The following is a 21,674-nucleotide window of genomic DNA, read 5'->3' as shown; positions in this document are numbered from 1 at the left end:
AACAAACCAGTAACAGTCTCAGTAGTTTGGAAGAATAAGTGATAGCTAAATGCAGAAATTATCAACTCACTCCTTCCATTGGTCCGGCCGCCCAGCGAGTTACTTTACAATTCGTCTGTCGTAGAATGCCTGGGCGTCCTCTGGGGTGTCAAAAAAGTAGTTTTCGCCGTCAAATGTGACTCGGAGTCGGGCTGGAAAAAGCAGACGAAACTGTACTCCTTTTTGGTAAAGAGCTCGTTTAACGTCATTGAAGGCAGATCTCCTCTTCGCAAGTGTGGCGCTGAGGTCTGGATACACCCTTAGAGTGGAGCCCCTGTACTTCACCTCGTGCTGCCTGGACCATCTCAAAGCAGCATCCTTCTCCCGGTACCGATGGAAGCACAAAATGAAGGGTCTTGGAGGTCGTCCTTCCGCAGGTTTAGGTCCCGCTGCACGGTGCGCTCTATCCAGCTCCGGCGGGTTCGGGAATACGTTATCCCCCATGACCTCCTTCAGTAGCTCCGAGATGAAAGAGTTAGGATTATGACCATCCTCGCTGCCCTCAGGTAGGTTCAGGATTCGTAAGTTAGCTCTGCGGGATCTGTTTTCCAAGTTTTCAAGGCGATCCAGCAGGGTCGCGTTCTGTGCTTGGAGGGATTTAACAGTCGCTTCAGCAGCACAGATCCGTTCGAAGTTATCTCCCGCTAAGTTTTCTGCTGCGACTAGTCGGCCCTGGAAGGAGCTGACTTCATCCCGTAGCCCGTCCACCGAAACTTGTAAGGGCTGGATTAACTCTTGAATTAATGTGGCCATATCATCTTTAAGGTTAGCACGTTGCTTAGCTAGCTCTGTGGTCAGCTGTGTAATTGAGATGGAGTCTCCAGGTTCACTGTCGTCGGGTTTCTCAGTTTCCGACGCGGCTGCCAAAGTTGCTAGCTTGCTAGCTATGCTAGTTTGTCGCTTGGTTGAAGTCGAACCCTTTAGTGACTTAGGGTTAGTATTGGCCATCTTGCTGTTGTAGCCGCAAAAAAAAACAAAAACAAAACAACAACCTCGAAGCTATTACCGTGTTTGTTATATGTAAAATCGTGTATTATTTAACTTGCATCAAGTATAAGAGAGTTGGTCGGGAGCCCCTTTACCCAACGTCCTGCTCCTACATCGCCAAACCGGAAGTCCCTGGAGGTTCTCTCTTAACGGCTCCCTGAAGAACTTTGATAAAACCTGGAACTCCTTGCTTTTCATGATAGCCTCACTAGATATCACACTCATGTCTCATATCTGAGCTCTTCATTTACTTTTTTTATATTAATTATTATTTTCCTTCTTCTTTCACTTGTTCTTGCTCTGCTTTGATTTGACCTTCCCCCACCCTTTTTATTTATTTTTTCTGAGTGAGGGGAGCGGGGGTGTGGCTGGGAATCTGGAAAACTGAATTCCATAGCACTATTTTATATGAGAACATGTTCTTGCCTGTCCTCAGCCTGTGTATACATGCATATTTAAAAAAAAGAATTACAGAGGGATCTTGAACATATTTTAATGGGTTTATTGAGCAAATTTCAGAGCACGCAACATTTCTTAATAGCCTGATATTTTGGCAGGTTGGAACATTTTAACACATTAACATACAGAAACAACCCTAAAACAGGTACAACCTTCACACCGGTTTATAAAACAGTCTCATCAAGTAACACCAGAGTCCAGAAGCAGGTGGTGAAATGTGCAGGGGGACCTGACTCTTTGGGGCAAATGTAGATTTTTTGGGGGTCCCAAATAACATATTTGGTTTAAATAGAAATTCATAAATAAATGGTCCTGACCACCTAATGACCTTTTACCTAAAACCTCTAATAAAAACTAAGCATTTTCTGAAGTTCAGGTTTTATAATATGTCACTTGTTCAAGTTTAACAATGAAGACTTTTGACTGCAGGGGCCTGTTCAAGAGAGAAGATCCAACTAACTCTGAGTATTAGAATTTAAATGAAATAGGCTCTAGGTGTGGAGGAAGGGTGGCAGCAGTTTATTTAAACTGTTTGGTGTGAGATGAAGACAGCATATCTTTGTTTATTTTCACTTTACTGATGCCACAGACAGCATAGAACAAATTTTCTTTTATTTTTTTGTGAGGTTTAGGTTTGTTTAATTCTTGTTACTGTAGATTTCTGAGTGTTAGTCCTACATTCTATTTTATTTAGTAGAGTTTAACACCCTGTGTATTCTGTTAAGTCTACTTCCTGTTCACCTGTTACACCTTATTAGTCATGAGCCTCTCAGTGATAATGTTTGCTTAGTTTCTTTTGCTTTGCCAGTTTTGACATCATTGTGGCATCTTTGCTTGAGTTTTGTTTGCCCTTAGCTCAGATAAAAAAAAAAGTACCCCCTTCATGCTTGACTACTGTTCTTATTCTTTTAACTATTACTAAGTTACACTGGACAAGGGGAAACAAAGGAAGGGAAAGAGTGAGAAAAACAAAGAAAGGGAGAATGAAAAGGGATAAAACAAAGCTAGGCAAAAATACGACAGATAGACGTCAACAGCTGTTTAACCAGAACAGAAAACCAAACAACCAGCTGCTAAGAAACCCAACAGAATACATCCTACAGCCACAGGAAGAAAACAAAGCTGACAATCATCAGGAGCATCTTAAAAACATAGGCTGAGAGAAACCTCACAACAACAACCAAATCACTAGCAAACAAACAAACAAACAAATCAAATGCATAACTGTAGCTACTGGTGATTAAACTTGCAGGACAACACTGTGACCATATAAGAGTGCAAATTAGTGAATGTGAGTGCAAAATATAAAAAATTATTAGTGGTAAGTGATGAGTGTGAACTTAGACTGGAACCAGCCACCACCCAAAGCAGATTCCCGTACTTAATAATATGGCTAGTATCAATAAAGTATCTATAGTCATGTCTCAGGTACTTGATTTATTATTAGTAGCTCTAATTCTGCAAAAACAGTGTAATTTTTTCAGAATAGATAAACCAGCATTTTACTCCAAACAGAGTAAAATGCTGATGCAGATGTCTTGCTTCTGCTCCTGTGAATTCCTGTATATAATGTTTCTTTCCTTAAAGGACAGCTTCAGATCTGCAACTAGCTACTGGAAAGAATCTTTGTTTATTTTATTTCCCTTAACCACATTAGTATTGGTAAATGGTAAAAACAACTCCTGACAAGTTGGTTACAGACTGTAACACAGACCACAAAAGGAATGGTTTTTATGTAACCATAAATGGTCACAGGAAAGAAAAAACAACAACAACAACAAAAAAACTAATAACAATAATGATAAAAATAAGAATAAGTAACTGCTGGGATAGGCATATACACATATACTTAAATGCAAACATAGGTATAAACAAACACGACTAAACAAAATGAGGGTTTTAGAATTGAAGGGGAGTTTTGGGTCTTCCTCAGGCACAAGGAGGTGAGAGCTGATAAGGGTTCATGTTACCATGCGAAACAAAAATGTATGCAGTATCATTAATAGGGTCTTCAGTTCATTTAACTACATTTGGTTGGATCAACACACAGCCCCCATCTAGATGAATTTGTAACACATCGCACATATCAGTTATACCTTGTGGGCATGAGGTATTTGTGTTTACTGCTTCTTTTTCTATGTAGTAATTCATGCATGCCAAAACACGGCAGCACAAACAACTTGCTGGCCGTTTGGACCAGATAAGTTACATCAACACCACTGGTTAGACTGGGAAGTTCCATAATGCCAGCTTGTTCTTACTCAAACATTTCATCTAAGGTACTACTTCCTTGGCTTCAAAGGCACGTCTGTGGCATCTCATCTTTGACGCTCTCATGCTGCTTCTGTTCTTTCATACATGACACTGATGCATAAGGAAGGCACATCAGTCACAGGTCGAAAAACATTTGCAACAAGATCTCAAGAGTCCACATAAATCTCAGAGGCATTGGGGTAAAATAGAGCTTTGGTAGACGGCAGGACCCTGCAATGATTTTCCACACTCTGACTGGAGCCCACAAACAAAGAACTGGAGGGGAATCTCCTTCTAACGCAGTCTGCCAGATATAAAGCAGGAACAAACCTACTTCATACTTGACCAAGAACTTTATGCTTGACATTAGTCTGAGTCTTTTTTGTTTCTTTTTATAAGTGGCATAGGAAAGTAGCTTGTAGCTTAACAGGTATAACAAGTAACCAGTAATTAAATATGACTTCCTCATTAGTCAATAATAGAAAGTAACACCTAAAACAATTTATTTATTTAGTCCATTGTAACTTTTTTAACTTAGCCTTGTCTCATACATATAAACACCCCCGTCTGTGCGCCTGGCACATCCCGGTGAACTCTTCTTTGCATCACCAATAAATCTAAGAAGGATGATGAGGGATTCAGCTCTTAACTACTGTATATCAAACCCAGCATTCCTCATTTATCTACTTTGCTCTTCTTTCCTCTGTTGCTTAATGTTTTAGGTAAATATGCCTGTCTCAAGCATAAGGATAAGGCCATGCTGGATAGATGATTGATTTTAGCTCCATCTCTGGCCAGACTGGGGTGGACAAGGTAAAAGTCTTGCAACATTAAATCAGTTTACGTGTATCTGCTCCGTGTACTGCAATGAATACAAGGGAAGACATTTTAAAATACATTTGTTATAACTGACATATTACAAAAAATATATAGTTTATAGTTATATTTAGTTTTTAGGATTAAAGAAACATTAAGTTAAGATATTCAAATGTTGTCTGCAACTACAAGAAAAGCCAGACTTGTGATTGCAAAACATGGAAAGCCAACTTCTGTTGGGCAATGAGCTCGCTGGCTGACACTGAGGAAGGGAAAAACCGCAGTGCAAACAAAGGCCATTAAGCTGTGTGCATTTCAGCATGCTGAATCAAACTCCCAGATGTAAAAGTAAGACTACTCCCAGGATGTTTTAATATGTCAGTAACGCTGTGCAACATCTGCTGACTGCTGATCTTTTTTGTTAGCCATTGCTTTATCTATGAAGGCAATTTGTTCCACCATCAACTTTCAGATGCAATCAGAATTTTTATTTTATTAAAATTATTTTTATTATTATTGTTGTTATTATTATTATTTGCCTCTTCACGGATGAACAACACAAAAAGAAGGTGACAAAGCAAAGCAAGAAAGTAAATACTGCAGATGTGCTGCTGTTATATAGTTACAAGGGCTATCTGTTTATACAATGCAACTTTGCAGAAAGATACCTTAACACAGTCGACTAGTGTTCAGTATCTTGACTAAATACACTCCTTCGTGTGAACTGGGTCATTTTGGGACTGATCCATCAGCATTATGACTGAAGAACAACTACGCTACCTCCTGAGATACAGCTCCTCCAACATGAATAATGTGGATAACAGTGTATTTGCAGCTCAGTGAAACATTTAAAATAAGTAGCACATAGTTGAGCCAGGGCTCCATGTACTCCTCATTCCATCCAGTGACCCTTTTCTTCATGTCATCCCCCCTCTGCCCGCCTTTCTGTCTGCTCTGCACTGCATATAAAGGCCACTAGAGTCCACAAAGATCCTTAAACAAACAACTTTGACAGGTTATAACAGCACCAAAACACACAAAGCATAAAAAAACAAAACAAAATGGGGGCATTTGTGTCACATACTCACAGGCTCTCCTGAAAACCAACTGTGTGTGTGTGTATGTGTGTGTGTATATATGGCAGCTATAGTTAGTGTCAAATAATCATCAAATGTATTAAGAAAATGCATGCTTAGATTGCAGCTCTTTTAACAAACCCTTTAACCTCTGCTGGAAGCACACTTTAAATATTCAGAAAAATACATATCTAAATTAAATGTTCTGCTGTTATGTAATCTGTTTCTATTTAGCCCAAATAGGCCCTCCTGAGGTGTCTTCCAGCAATGCAGTCAACATTTATTAGCTACAGTAGCAGTGTTATGTAGATTAATATAAAATAGCCTATCTTGGTTTAAATCCCAAATCAGTGAACGTTAGTAGGTAATCATTGATAAATCCTTGAACAGAGACACTGGTTTATCCACAAGAGGGCTGCTGTGAAAGAAATTCACAGAGAATTCAGAAATTGCTGTTAGACATTTGTTAAACATATTTGATGTCACAACATAAGATGACTGATAATTTGACACTTTGGACTATTTCAACCCATGAACAAACAGAAACATGCAGGGCTATCACTTCAGATTAACCCACAGAGCAGGCTTGTTGGGTAATGCCTGCAGCTGTGGAAAACTAGTTAACTGAAGCTGCTGCTGTGTCAAAACACAGAAGTCAAATGCAACACAAATTACCAAAGATTAATCGACCTTGCAATCAGAGCGAAGGAATGAATGAATGAATGAATGAATGAATGAATGAAATGAACTGTTTTCTCCTCCCCACCTTTAGATTATGCTATACCTGCGTGGTTAACACGTGACAGCTTAAAATTGATCCGGTGTCAATAAGTTCTCAAAGCAGATGGTCCAGAGGGAGACCGGACACTCAAGCAGCTTGTCTCATGCCAAGCTTCAAGTTACTGTTTCATCCTTTCAAGTGGCCTAAATAATCAGACTCTTTCTCCAAAATGTTTTCATTGTGGCTAAAACACACATAGGACATTCAATTGACCAGTGGTTTTGTTTAAATGTGTTATTTTAGTCACCTACTTCTGTAGCAAAACTGACATATGTGTGTGGCTGGCGGATCCCTAGAAGCGCTGAGTTGGTAAAAACCCTTAGCTTGATATATTACTCTAAAATGAAAAAAAGGAAATAAGCTGTCAACATTTTGCCTCATCTTAATTCCGATAATTCTCACATTTCTATCCACGTTGCAGAGTTGACTGACAAGTGATGGAACAAAATAAATAAATAAATAAATAAATGGATGGAAAATCGGGATGAATTTCCCCTACAAAATCCAGATTCATGCCTTCACTGGAAAATCCCACACACTTTACTGCCTGGTGAAAACTCCGCAGGAAAACTCCCTGCCATTCCCTCCCCAGTAGCGCGCGCAACCGGAGAGCGGCAGGCTCGCGCCGCATGTCGCGCGGGAAGCCCCTCAACGGACAGAAGGAGTGGATGTGACAAGGGAGGCAGCTGTGGGGTTTCCCAAAATTTTGTGTGTGCGCGCTCACGCGTTTCAATAACGCCCCTCTGCATGTGGTCATTTGGTACAGTGACGTAAAGATAAACCCCACTCGCAAATAAATAAATAAATAACCACGTTTGCTTATTTGTATTCACCCAATTGCAGTTTTACACTTTACCTCCTATCTTTACATAACGAGCGCTTGGTGTATTGCTGTCCCACACGGGCTGTTAGAGGTGGTAAACACACGTGAAACTCTCGGTAGCCTGTCAGTGTGAGCTGAGTTCACAGCTGCTGCTTCCGCATCTCGTTTCCCGCTGTAATGACTGCCAGTGCACATGGCTGCAGTCTGCACCGCATTCTCTATTATTGCCTGAAAGCCAGGACCACACCGCCCCTAGAGGGCAAAAGAATTTACTACATCATTTCTTGTAAATGCCTGGTTTCTCATACCGGCTGCTGTTTACAGCCTGCTCAAGGGCTTGACTCATGCACGTGTTTACCATTTCATAATGCATGTTGAAGGTGAGCGCGCATGCAAAGACTTTGGCCTACTTTAATAATACTTAGCATTTTTTCCAAACAAAAGAATTATAATTTTTATTTTACCAATCACTGTTTACTGCAAGTTATGTGTTGGCCTAATACACAATAATAACATTTAAAAAGCACCCACTTGTAGTGATGTAATGTCTGATTGAATTTTAATAATAAAATTCATTTCCATTATATTAAATTGCGTGCAGATATCTACGTTAGTAAAAAAAAAGCAGGTTACATGCAAGCCATGCATCTAATATTTGCAGCCTAAATGTAAAAGACAGACAACATTTAATTTTTATATTCCAGGTCTACGTGCAGCGGACAATTGTATTCAGCTCTTGTTTTTAACTTCCCTCTTGCCTTCAACAACGTGATTTCTCGGAAATAAGTCCTTTACAGAAATGAGACTCAGGCGCATGTGCAAGAACGCTGCAAGAAATGTCAATCCTGTTCGGATTTTGAAATGATTCATCATGGAGCCAGATGCAGATTATCATTAATATCCCCTCATCCCGCAAAAAAACAAAAAACAAAAAACAAACAAACAAACATAACCCCCCCCCCCCCCAAAAAAAAGCAAAACAAACACACAAACAAAAAAAAAATGCTATTTGTGCGGTAAAAGTAATTGTTTTTTAATTTTTTTAAAAATAACTATTATTGTTTTTATTTGCACCAAAATTTATTTGCCAAAAGTAAAAAAGAGTGAAAAAGGTACACATAGCGTGGATGGATGTACTTTAGAAAACAGCTGCAAAATTATTTTCAAGTAATGAACTCCCAGCTTGACTCTTGCTCTGTCTTCCGGTGAGGATTCTTTTTATTTTTTACCGTAATTTTTTATAGCACTCAACTCCCTTTCTGATTCGGGGAATACCCGCTCTAGTGTATAAAAGGGGGAGGACGCATCTGACTGTCAATGCTCAACTCAGTTCAAAAGAGGTGTCTAAGAGGATAACTTCAGAACGAGGAGACGCTGCTCAGTAACAAACTCAAACCACTTGGATTATTTTTGCTCATCTTTCTATTCTCCGATCTTAAAGAAGAAAGCCTGTAAGTGACTAAATATTCAGCGATCACGTCTGTTCAATGAAAGGGTGTTACGCGCATGCATTTTTTTTATTTTGCATTGCTGCTGCCTTTTTCTTTTTTTAGCAAAAACGAGAAAATGTCTTTAACGATAACGTTTACATGCGCACGGAGAAACGCTATAAGGCTGATTTGTTTTCAACATGTCTACTGACCAACTGTATCGTCGCTCGTTGCATTGAATGGGGGTCCTATGTATTCACTGGAATTAATTCACTGATGTTTTTTGCTGCAGGTATGCTTATAACGCACACATGCATGCTCGTCTTAACTTAAGAGAAGATGTTTCAGTCTTTCTGCGCGCAGTCTTCTTCATGAGGGAAAAACTTTTACATTTTAAACTTTTTCCCCCCTTTAAAAGACGAACGTTTGAAAACTTTCAACAGTTTTTTTTTTTATTAATTTCTTTATTCACTTAGTCCGTTGTAACTTTTCAACGCAGTCTAGACTCCTACGCGTAAACGCCCCCATTCGCGCGCCCCTGCACGTCCCTTGAACTCTTCCTCACCCCCTCTGCGCGGCGAACAGGCAGCAGCACTAAATCAGACAGAGGCGGATGGGCGGGGGTGTTCATTTGCTCTCACTATTGTATATCAAACCCAGCATTCCTCATTGATCTAAACACTCTGCTCTTCTTCTCTCTGTTGCTGAATGTTTTAGGCAAACATGCCTGTCTCAAGAATGAGGATGAGGCCATGGCTGGAGATGCAGATCAATTCAAACGCCATCTCCGGTCTGACTTGGGTGGATAAGGTAAGAGTCTTAGCACATTGAACCGATTTGTGAAAATTTAGTTAACCGCGTATCTGCTCCCAGTATTGAAATGAGTACAGGTGTAGACATTAAAAAATACATTTGTTATATTTGGTGGTGCAGCTTATCGTGTTAAGTGATCTCTACAAGGCTGCAGGGCATTCTTTGTGTTCAGTTGAATAGAAATTTGCATATTAGACGAGGAAGTATCTTGTTTTGAGTGGCATGAATAGGCGGTGTTCCCAAGAGTTAGTTACTGTATAACTGAAGTGTGGTCTCTGCTTAGAAGATAATTTATTATAATTCTATCTTTTAATAGTTAAGGACATGCAACAGAAAACCTTTTACAACAGTTCAACCAATATTTGAAAAACTAGATGTGCAACCCTGATTTTTCTTACTCAGTATTTCCATTTTTATCTTCCAGGAAAAGACGATGTTTTCAATTCCCTGGAAGCATGCAGCTCGACATGGTTGGGAGCTCAGTAAAGACGCATGTCTGTTCAAAGAGTGGGCCATCCATACAGGTAAACAAGCACAGATAGACATTACATCTTCTGTATAAAAATGTGTCATTTTAGGATTAGAAAAATACATCAAGCAATAATACTCAAATGTTGTCTGCAGGAAAATACAAGGAAGGCCAGACTTGCGACCCTAAAACATGGAAAGCCAACTTCCGCTGTGCAATGAACTCGCTGGCTGACATTGAGGAGGTGAAAAACCGCAGCGTCAACAAAGGCCACCAAGCTGTACGAGTCTTCAGGATGCTGCCTCAAACGCCCAAATGTAAAGGTAAGACTACAGACAGGAAGTGAAAGGGCATGTTTTTTTTATGGTAATAAGCATTTCAGTGCAGTTATTTTTTCAGCTATCAATCTATTCAATGTTTTAGATGTAATTGTTATATTTTTCTCTCTTTACAGATAAACAACGCAAAGTGAGGGAGACAAAGCAAAGGAAAAAGGTAAATACAGTGAATGTGCATTTGCTACATACTCAGTTAGAAGCCCATTCAAATGATAGCACATTTACATTGACCTAGATGAGGCTATGTAAATAGTGACCTTGCAGGAAAATTTAGTGGCACTTTTTTTTTTTTTTTTTTTTTAAATCTTATTAAATTTTGGCTTCTTTTTGTATTTGCAGAACACAGTGGTCAAAAACGAGGATGACACAGACTACAGCGACACACAGTCACCTGTGAATGCGTCCCTGCCAGATGACACCTTGTCCACACAGGAAAACACAATCGACAGCACTATGATGCCAGAAAATGAAGGTGAGCACGAAAGTTTCTGAAGCACCTAATGAAAATTGTCAAATAAGTGGAGTGACCAGTGAACTTAATGCTGTTGTTTGCTATTGTTGCAGAAAGTTCTTTACTGAATCCAGCTGAAGTTCCTGATTGGTCTTTGTCTGTTGAAATTGGGCCGGACCCTTTTCCACACTGCTTTCCCCACAGATTTGAGGTCTCCCCTGATCACAGTCCTGGTAAGATAACAACTGATACATCCAAAATGTCAAATTTATAAATTAGGATTTGCTTAAATGAACTGATATCGGAGCACCATACTAACATCCTCTTTTATTTCTGTCCCCCTCTCTTTACTGTGATCCTCCAGCTTACGACTATTGCCAAGACATTATTGAGGTAAGCAAGGGCTTTCACTTATCTGCATGCATTTTCATTGACAGGATTACCCATGTTTGTCTTGTTCTGCCTGTTTGGCTTGTTTAACAGCATAAACTATAATATTAGCTGTCAAAGATGACTTGAAATACTAAAGTCAAGTTAAGCAAAATATAGCCATACTCAGTCCGGTGTTGCTCTTACAGATTTGCGAGCAACTGGAGAAAGAGCCACATTGGACTTACAGTTCAGACGGCAATGGGTTCCTGAGCAATGAAGAATGCACCAGTCCAGGAAGCCAGTGGAGTGAAACTTCTTCAGGTAAATATTGTTAGTTTATGACTCAGATGACTAAAGGTAGCTTTGTTCAGTTTATAACTTTATATTGGTCATCCAGCTAAAATGTTTTTAAGAAAATTTAAGAGTAAACTCCAGATGTTTATGCAAAGATTAACAGTGTCACTAAGTATATGAAGCCAAACACACAGGGTCAGGTTTTACATGTGTTCCAGAAGAAATTAACAAGCAAATAATAAATATTAAGCTACAGCTCATTGTGTGTTCATTTTTTTCATCTTCATTCATGGTGGAATTTTGTTTTGCAGCAGAGGACCTAGAAGACATCCCACAATACACAACTTTGGGCACAGACTTAAGCTCCACAGATGACCTCTGGAGCAGCTTTTATCCACAGGCACTTTCCATGGTCTGAGGTGTCCAGAACCCCAACCCGGACAGGACAGTGCTTGGACACTGAACTTTTTTAAAGAGCTCTTCCTGTCCGCCATCTTTCATCACCCCTGCCCTTCAGCTCAATCAAGTCAACGTCCTTCCAGTGTCGACACATTAAGCTAAACCGTCATCCACTCCCTGTTTTTTGGAACTGGGTTCCTCTCTCCCATCCATTATGTGAAGTTTTAAAGCAGACGGCTGTGTTTGTGGAACACGTGCTGTTCACCGTCTATGTTTTTGGCTGGTTCAAAGCTCAGACAGGGCATTACATCGTAAACATCCACACCAGGAGGTATACCTATAGATACCTCAGCTGCAAATAGACTGTCATTTATTGGCTCTTGGTATTTAGCAGGTAGTTACTGTCTAGTGTAAAAAAAAAACACATATATTTTTTTATCCGTTATGTACCAGTAAACTTAGGTTAAATGGGAAAAAAATGCATTCTTAACTGTCATTTCTCTTTACACTTCTCAAGGTTGTGGTGATAGACCTTCTTACTTGTGCCTGAAGATATCTGTATATAATTGTTGTTGTTTATTTGTGTTTTTTTAAATAAAATAAAAATAATGTACAAATCTGGATTAATGGTGACTATTTATTCTTATAGAGAGTTTAAAAAGAAGTGTTCTGTTGTTGTGATATAGATCATCTGTTGCACATGTAGTAAAGGCAACCCTTGCTGAAGGCAACAAACTTAAAGTAACTGTAACATCATTTGTCTTTAATCTGTTTGGATTTATCTTCATCTGAAACCCAAATTGCACATTGTATTATTTAGTAAATAATGTACCCTGAAATCATGAAATGCTTCTGAAGTAGTAAGTAATTGCAGAAGCATTTCTCCTTCCCCATCCAGGGTTTCCCTGTAATCTCCAGTGGTTTTCATAGCAAAGGGTCATTGTGAATCATACTGTGTGACAGCACTTAGTAAATAACTAAGACGTTTAAAGGTACAGATACATTCTTTTAATTCATCATCTCAGGAAACTTTTCAGGTTTGTCCAGATGCTTGTTAGTGACTGTCAGTCAAATACATGGGTTTGTTTTATCTACTATTAACCAGTCTGTATAGATTCTCAGTGACCCAGGTCACCATAACCCTGAGAATGAACAGAAATGACCTAGTTGCCTGCCATTCATATACTTATTTCAAAGATTAAAATGTGGGTACAAGCATGCCATCCAGACAAAGAAACCATTTGAGTTCTTAGAATGAAAAAAGGATGAACAAACTTTGCAATATATCATGTGACTGTACTGAAGCCATTTACTAAGGCTGACTGAGGGGAAATGGCCCATTTCCTGTAAAACAGATTGAGGGTAAAAGCTTTAGCTTGAGCTTTTGCGTGCGACTAAAATGGCTTTAAAACTTAATTTGGATTAGATTACTAAAATCAATTGTTGAATACAAACAGAATGGCAATATTTGTTAGTAAAACTAAGAGAATGTGACTGTTTGGGTTTATAAATGTTAAAAAATGTGACAGATTTTGCACACTGCATTTATACTTAAAGAACATGACACTAACAGCACTGGGATAAGGTGCAAGTGTAGTGTGTGCATTCAGCAACATCTAGTTTTTTGGATGATCTTTTTTAGGCTGTTCCTTTAGTCAAAACTCATTTTGAGTAATTTGCTCTTGAATACAGTCTCCAAATGTTTTCCACGTTTCATGTAAGAAAGAAAATCACTTGCAAACTAAGAGGATAAACTAATTTTATTGAATTGTATTGTTTATTATGCTTGTTTTTTTCTGTTTATTAATTAATTATGTGTTTGAAAGCTGTCAAAGCAATCTTCTACAGTATTTTTATAATTTAATTCTGCATTTTTCTCCCTCGTGCTATCTTGGCAGGGAGCCTGGTTTATGTCTTGATGATGAGGTACAGCTATTAATGTTGCTCAACTTTGCTCCCATATATATTTTATTAAAGGTTTGGACCTGTTTAGAAAATATGTATGAAGGACTATTCATTTGGTAATTACGAGTCATAATAAGTGGAATTTGATAAGTCTCTAGCAGCATAAAATAGCACAAAATAAAATATTTTGTTATGCCTTGAAAAATGTTCACTGTCTTTTCCAAAATCTTTTTTTTTTAACAAAAAAAGACAACACAAGGATTTATATGACCTTTAAAAAAAAGCTTGATTTTTCCAGTTTACTTTCCAGTTCATAAAGATCCAAGTCTAACTGCACATGTGGGGTTTTGTTTAATACATAAACTGCTGTTTTGAGCCTCCATTGTTCTCCGGGTGACTGAGATTACTTTCATGTATAAATAGATGCCTCCCATTCAAGCCGTTTCTTAAACATTATGATTACTGAATTTGTGGCGCTCATATTTTGATAAACTTAAAAATATCAGTGTTAACGACTGATACAGAAGGCAAATACAAGGTGTAGTTTTAGCGTGGCACTTTTGATTTCAGTCAGTTGCATTATGTCCTGGCTCAACAAGAAAAGAGATTTCCTATTTCCCAGTCTTCCCCCCAAAAAACGACCAGCAACCAGATTGCATTTCTTTAGGTTTTATTTGAGGTACTTTTGCCTCTGGAACATAACAATCAGAGAGAAAATCTTTCTTTTCTTTTAAGTAAAAACAAAAACAGAACAAACAAAAAAAAAACAAAACATGACAACAAATCCTTACCAGACTCCAGCGAGGAAGATGGTTGCTGGAGGTGAATTAGTCAGTGGGAGACATTGGAATTTCAAAACCAGAGACTGAGAGGTTGCAGTCTTTACAAGCTATAAACATCTACGTAGTCGCTCACAAACAAGTCCAGACCTGCAGCTCATTTAGCATTTTACAGATGTACAACTTTTTTATTTTTCCTTTGTTAAACTTTTGGAAAATTTTCCTCTGCGACAATTTTAGCATTTGAGAACGTCCATAGACACTTAAACTGAATTCACCAGAAAGAATTAATCAAAGGAAACTTACAACTTGAAGCTTAAATACCAAAAAATTCTGTCCTCAGCCCTCCATGGTTGAGCACCTGTGTAAACATCTGAAACTTTCATTCCGACCACACAATGAAATAAAGCAAATCAACTAACTAATGAGGAAAATGAAGAATACTACATTTTCATTTAATTCAGCAGTCACACTGAGAAATCTAAATGGTAGGAGGTTATGAAATACTTTATGAATGATTAGATGATGGTGAACACTTAAGGTTATCTGACAGTATAATAAAAATGGCCGGTACGTGCCAGAGCTCACACTCTGAAGTTTGTACTTGTGGTAATGTGATATAAATGTCAAAATACTTCTGTTAAGCGGGAAATGGGTGATCTATACATTAATCATTAACAAATAAAGTCAGGATCATGACAGAATAATTTTATATTAATACATTCTGCAGGGAGAAATGCTGATTTAACAGAAAAGACACATATGAAGATGTAGATGTCCTGAAAGTATAGGGGCTCATCTCCTGTGTTTGTTAAAAACTAGACTAAACAAGAACAAAAACAGATGTGAAACAGACTGTAATTTGCTGTATGTTGATAATTTTTGCTGAATATACATTATTGTACATTTTTTTCATAACACCCAGTTGGTTTCAGTCCCAGATGAGGTTCCCTTAAAGACCGACAACCATCCTCACCCTCGTCTTCCTTCTCTGTTGCGGATGCATAGATGAAAAGCACCAGTTTCCATTCTTACTCTAAAAACAGAAGAGAAAGACTCATGATTAAACACATTTTTGTCTCATCAGACCGCTATGTGGATAACTTTACCAAACAGTAAAATTGTCAGCACAAGAATCTGGAATAACGAATGTATACAGATAAACATACCAAGTGAAGTCAAGCAGTGTAAACACAGTCGGGAATGGAGCCAGTCATCAGATAACACACACACACATACCAATCAATGACAAAATTAAACCCACAATTAGCAGAGCTGCTTTGTAAGAGATAAAAAAAAAGGGTGATCAATTGTATGATACACAAGTAGACAGCGATTTGATGGGATCTATGGTAAAACAATTCAGTCCCTAAAGATTCATGCCATCACATACAGAGCCAGAATGACCTTCATCTAATGTCCCAGTACCTTTGGATGTTTGGTGTTCATGCCCACACTTGTCAGATTTCCTGGCAGTATGAGAAAGACCTATGTCAGACAAAAGGACTACGGTATGATGTGAGTGTGGTTAGTGATCATGATAAAGAGGAAAAAACTAAAAGAGGAACCGAGGGCAGCACAAAAGATGTTGGATATACATTGTGAAAACTGGGTTATCCAAATCACCATCTGATTAACTCTCAACAATAGTCTACACAATGTTAGTTGTGTGATGATGGTGAAGCAACGTGGAGTTGAAGTGACTACACAAAAAGTATGACAAAGACTGCACAGCCTTCACATTTGGTACAACTAAAGCGTAGCAGTTCTGTCACCACGGTATAGCTAAATGAGCTAAACAATGACTTGTTTACAACGTTAACTAATTTTACACTTCATTCATTTTATTTTTAAATAATGGCCATTAATATTTTTACTCTCTTGACAAGAACATTTGATGTGAACAGTCACAACAGTTTGTGTTACACTTCAGCAACTTGATTTGCTTTACATTAGTCAAATGTTTTACATTTTTATATATTCCACTGCCTCATATTCCATTTTTATATATTCCAGTTTGCCTCTACAATTTGGAAGATATGAATGAGTGAAATCAATCTAAAAATTAGATGTGAGCTGATGTCAGTACACCAGTTCTTGTAGTGCAAGGGTCAAGCTAAAAAGCATGTTCTTATCATTTGTGGCTGCTATAAAGCATTAAAAACAGAGCGGAGACATTATAACTGCAGTTTTATATTTCAAATCAAAGGACTTGATGCCCTTTGTGTTCATTAAGTATATTTTTAAACTGGCAGCACTAACAAACTTTAGGTAACAGTCAAGCACAGTCATGATAGAAAATAATAGAAATGTGACAAGATCTTTTGCCATATTGCCCAGCCCTAAAGGAGAGCCATAATGGCATGGCTGAACAGTGTACAAGTAAAACACTGTAGAATTCCAATAAGCATAAATTAATGCAGTTCACGTACTGTAAAACTTTGACTTTACTACCTAACACTAATAATGTCTGATGTTCCATGTTTCCGATTTCCAAACAAGCTTTGAAAAGTAAACTTCAGAAGTAAAGGGATTAATCCATAGATTCATTACATACAGATTCTGCATAATAAATCTTGACAAAGTCTTACATGAAATCAGCAAATGAAAAGTTAAATTATTCACATTTCTATCTACTACTGACGTAAGAAGTTGCTTGAAACCATTAATTTTCCAGCCAAAAGTGGAGAGGGCAACGCAACAAAATTATTAAAGTAAACCTCAAACAATAAAAAATTTACTCCACTTCTTTCTCTCATGCAGCCTTTATTTGTTGATGCTTTGTTAGTTGCACATTTTTAATGCATTATATGTAAATAATAGTTAAATAATATTTATCTCCTCTTGCACTTTTGTAAGTTCGTTCATATTTAATTTTTTTTATATATACAAATAAAATAAATGTTATTTCCAGTTTAATGAGTAAAATTATTGAATAATTTAGAGGTCATTTATTTTTCCTCTCCATCTTGCAGGGGAAATTCTAATATGGCTTCTAGACAAATGCATTTTTTTTCCTTATATAGTCAATGTTTGTTTCTGAATGTAAATAGCAAATGAACAGGCAAGACCATGGTGCTTTGGAACGTGGGATTTATCAGTTTCTAAGAAAGAAACATTATCAGCCTAACAGATAAGCCATAGAAACCAAATGAAACAAGTGACTTTTTTTAAGTCAGTTGCAGTGTTTAGGTTATACATTAGTCTTTAAATCATTCAAGTCAGAGTGACAGGAAAAGGTGCAACATGTGCCCAGATGATGAGGCGGTAAATAACAAATACAATGTACAAACCACAAGGGAAGACTGTTGAAGGAGAAGGGCTAACAGGGAGGAGCTGCATGTTTGTGTGTGTGTGGTAATATGTTTTGATTAAGCTAAAGGTGATATTTGGTGCTTTCCACTCAACTTGTGACAATTTTAATGACACTTCTCCCTGAATAACTTCACAGTGCAAATAAGCCAAAGATATTCTTTATTATGAAAGCCTGCATTTGAGGTGACTTCCCCTAGCACTTTTACAGACACACACACACACACACACACACACACCACAGTAACCAGCCGGGTTATCTCAAGCCGGCTCGGTATTTCCCTAGGTTTTTCACTCTTGTGACACTCACTGATATTTTTCGGTATTTTAACATTGTGGTTAATACTTCTTGAGGTCAATAACAACAACACAACACAAAGGGGAATCCAACCACTCCTTTTAGCCCATAAAAGAAAAGAAATATCTTAAGTTTTGTTCAAATGAAGATGCTGAGGTTGTTCTAGTTCAAATCAAAGAAATATTTATTATAAATCCATTTAATTTCCACTTGTGTTGGTCAAGTATTGGTTGGTTTTAGGAAGTCTTTGCTGTCATGAGAACAGTCAGCATTCCTTCCACATTAGCTTTGGTTTCTATCAAACAGGGCATGTTGGTCTATGAGGTGTCATGACTGAATCTAAAAACTGTGATAAAAAAAATAAACAGCTTTTAGTCCACTGTGGCAGATGCAGCCACATCAAGAGATATTGTGTTTCACATTAGGTATTAGATTAGAACATCTGGAGGATATTAGGCAAAAATGTTCACTTGGTTTTAGTAAATGTTCATTCAAAGAAACCAACAGTTAGTCACTTTGTCTACATGAAACTATTCTTAAGAATATAGATATTAATAATGACAAAGTTTAAAACAACTGTCTGATCAAATGAAACAATAAGGTGACAGAGACAAAAACACTTTCAGGGCTAATTCAGCACCATGAAGCCAAATATAAGCCTGTTCTGTAGTTAATGTTGTCTGATGAGCCTCCCCAGAAAAGTGAATCCTTTTTCAACCAAAACAGATCCATTGTTGATTTACGGCTGGTGTTAGAGATGGTTCTGGGTTGTTTCTAGCAAAGAACAGATATAGTCTTCCACAGCCTGGGATCCACCACTGAAAGATGTAATCACAGCATTTAAGATATCACTTTTAATACATGTTTTGCCCTCTGTCCAGTGTGGTCTAATTTCTGCAAAGAACCACAGTGAAGGGAAACAGTTTATCTTCAGATTACAGCGTCTGACTCCTTTTCCACCAAATTAATGTCTTATTATCAATGCTACTCTATATGCATTGGGCAGCGTTCATTGAGGCAAGAAAGGGAGAAAAACACTGACATCACGTTCTTACTCTTCTACTTTGACTTCACATCCATGTTGTGGTTTGGATATTTATTATCTTTTGAATCAAGCAGATTAAACTGGCTCTGGATTTTTAAGGATGGCTGGCATGTCTTGGTCTAATGCTCTTCATAACTCCAGCCGCCGAAGTAAATAATAGTTTTCTCTGGTCCATTAAAGAGTTGGCTCCAGTGTTTCACAAGCTATTTGGTGCTGGAGGTGGAGCTTTGTTGACTGAAACAAAAAGAGTTTAGGCTTTGGCTCTGAACCCGTATTGGAACCAATTTGGTGGCAAAACAGATTGTAATACCTCATTTGGAATGTGCGTGGAGCTGGCAAAATAGGTTAAAGATTTTCAATCAGCTGCAGAAAATTATGGCAGACATCGTCCTCCTTCAAGAAACTCATTTATCAAACTCAACAATAGATCTTCTTTCAATGGCCCAGTTTCCACATGTGTACTCAACTTGTTATAATTTTAGGCAAAGAGGAGCAGCAACTCTTAAAACTAGAAGGTTAAACTTTAACACCAATAAAACAATCACTGATCCAGAGGGCAAATTAATAATAGTTACATTATCAATTCAAAATGTTATGTATTGCAAATATTCATGGTCCAAATGTTGAATGTTCACCCCCTCTTCACCTCACTCTATAGTTACTCAGATAACAGCCTAATTGTAGGAGGTGATTTTAACATTATATTAGTCAAACATAGTACAACAGGAAGTCATTGAGTCTGGAAATCCTCAGAAACTGTTAAACAGTACATGAAGGATTTTGGTCTCTGTGATGCTTGGCGCTCTCACCATCCCACACTAAGAGAATACACCTTCTTCTCTTCAGTTTACCATTCATATCCTAGATTAGATTATCTCTTAACTAGCAGCTTGCTGATGAATGACATGTCAGAAATCGAAATCCATCTCATTTCCATTAGTGAACACGTACCAGTACCATTCACTCTGAGAAATAGGATCAATATACCAGCAACTACAAACTGGAGATTTAATACATTATTACTTAAAGATCCTGAGTTTATCAGCTACTTTAAAAGAGAATGGTCCTTATATCTAGAAAACAACGACTTGCCAGAAACTTCAGCATGTGTTCTTTGGGAAGCAGGAAAAGCAGTAATGAGAGAGAAAATAATTTCTTTCTTTTCCCATAAGAAAAGGACGGAGGCTTTGAGAATTAGAGTTAGAACTCAGAATTAAATCGCTAGAGGATGCTTACCATGTCTCCCCAGAAGAACACACTCTGAAAGATATAAGGAAAGCTAAACTTGAACTCAATTAAAAGAAAGAAAGAAGAAGAAGAAAAAAAAAACTTCACTTGGAGAACTTTAAACATAGCAAGAAATCTGGAAGTTTCCTGGCTAACCAATTAAAAACAAACAAGGAGAAAACAACAATGTTGTCAATGATCCAGAAGGATTATCAATCATGAGCCTTACAAGATAAAGAACACTTTTAGAGAATTCTATAAAACATTATATACATCACAACTAAACACAACAGATGACAATATTGTTCAGTTCCTTAGTAACATCAATCTTCCATATTAAAACATGAAAATAAAAATCCTTGGATTCACCCCTTTCAGTCTTTATGAAGCTCTCCAGCATATGCCCAACAATAAAGCTCCAGGTCCAGATGGTTATCCAGCAGAATTCTACAAAGAATTCTGGACAATAATGGACACCCACTTTCAACAATATGATATTAGAAATAAAGGAAAAACAAAAAATACCTTCAAATATTAACTTAGCTAATATTACTCCAGTATTAAAACCAGGAAAAGACCTCACACTTCCATCAAGTTACTGTCCAACTCTCAATAAACGTAGATCTTAAAATAATGCAAGAAGGATAGAAAAAAATAACCTCTTTGATAATACAATCTGACCAATCAGGCTGTATTAAAGGTAGACATTCTTCTACTAATATGCGTAGATTATTTAACAAAATAAATTATTCTACCCTACATAATCTGGAACCCACAGTCATTTCTTGAGATGCAAAAAAAGAATTTGACAGAGTAAACTAGAAATTTTTATTTGCAAATGTTAGCTTAAGTCAGCAGGTCATGTGTGCTACAGCGGTTTGTTTATTTTATGCTCTGCTTTCTCTGACTCCCCAGATGGAGGATTATCTAAACTAAAATGAAAATACTGAGAACATAAATAAAGGTGGAGTAAGACAGATCAAGAGAGACTTAACTCTTGGGTAGTTTACAGCCAAGTGACAGATCTATTTGTGGAGCAGGCTAGACACATGGACTTCATTTACAAATAAAGGTAATACCACATGGATGTCAGTTTTCTTTTAAAAAAAATTGTTGAAAAAAAAGAAAAAGAAAATCAAGTATTTGAAACCAAAGAATTGACCTTAAGTGAATTATACATTTTTTTGTTATCCTCTTAATGAGCAACCAGTATTAAAATAGACAAAATCAACCAAATATCCAGTTTTAAAAATAACTACAAACTTAACTGAAGATCAAAATTGAATTTATGTTCACATCTTTATACTT

The 21,674-nt window shown here is 37.5% G+C and overlaps 1 protein-coding gene across 3 annotated transcripts; it reads left to right on the top strand.

Moving 5' to 3' along the window:
- The first annotated feature begins 8,550 nt into the window (after positions 1 to 8,550).
- irf1b (interferon regulatory factor 1b) lies at positions 8,551 to 12,423 on the top strand. Of its 3 annotated transcripts, none has more exons than XM_042009204.1 (10): positions 8,551 to 8,685; positions 9,382 to 9,474; positions 9,902 to 10,001; positions 10,102 to 10,269; positions 10,401 to 10,441; positions 10,624 to 10,756; positions 10,849 to 10,968; positions 11,100 to 11,128; positions 11,314 to 11,428; positions 11,716 to 12,423. In XM_042009204.1, exons 2-10 carry the CDS (start codon positions 9,388 to 9,390, stop codon positions 11,817 to 11,819), a joined length of 897 nt encoding a protein of 298 aa, XP_041865138.1. In that variant the 5' UTR covers positions 8,551 to 8,685; positions 9,382 to 9,387; the 3' UTR covers positions 11,820 to 12,423. The 3 variants fall into 3 exon arrangements, with proteins under 3 accessions (XP_041865138.1, XP_041865137.1, XP_041865139.1); XM_042009203.1 differs by having other exon boundaries at positions 11,713 to 12,423; XM_042009205.1 differs by lacking the exon at positions 11,314 to 11,428 and having other exon boundaries at positions 11,713 to 12,423.
- Positions 12,424 to 21,674: the final 9,251 nt, after the last annotated feature.

Source organism: Melanotaenia boesemani, chromosome 15, assembly GCF_017639745.1.
Source record: "Melanotaenia boesemani isolate fMelBoe1 chromosome 15, fMelBoe1.pri, whole genome shotgun sequence".
Classification (NCBI taxonomy): Eukaryota; Metazoa; Chordata; class Actinopteri; order Atheriniformes; family Melanotaeniidae; genus Melanotaenia; species Melanotaenia boesemani.
Note: the sequence above shows the minus strand (reverse complement) of the source record. Positions and strands in the feature narration are given on the sequence as shown.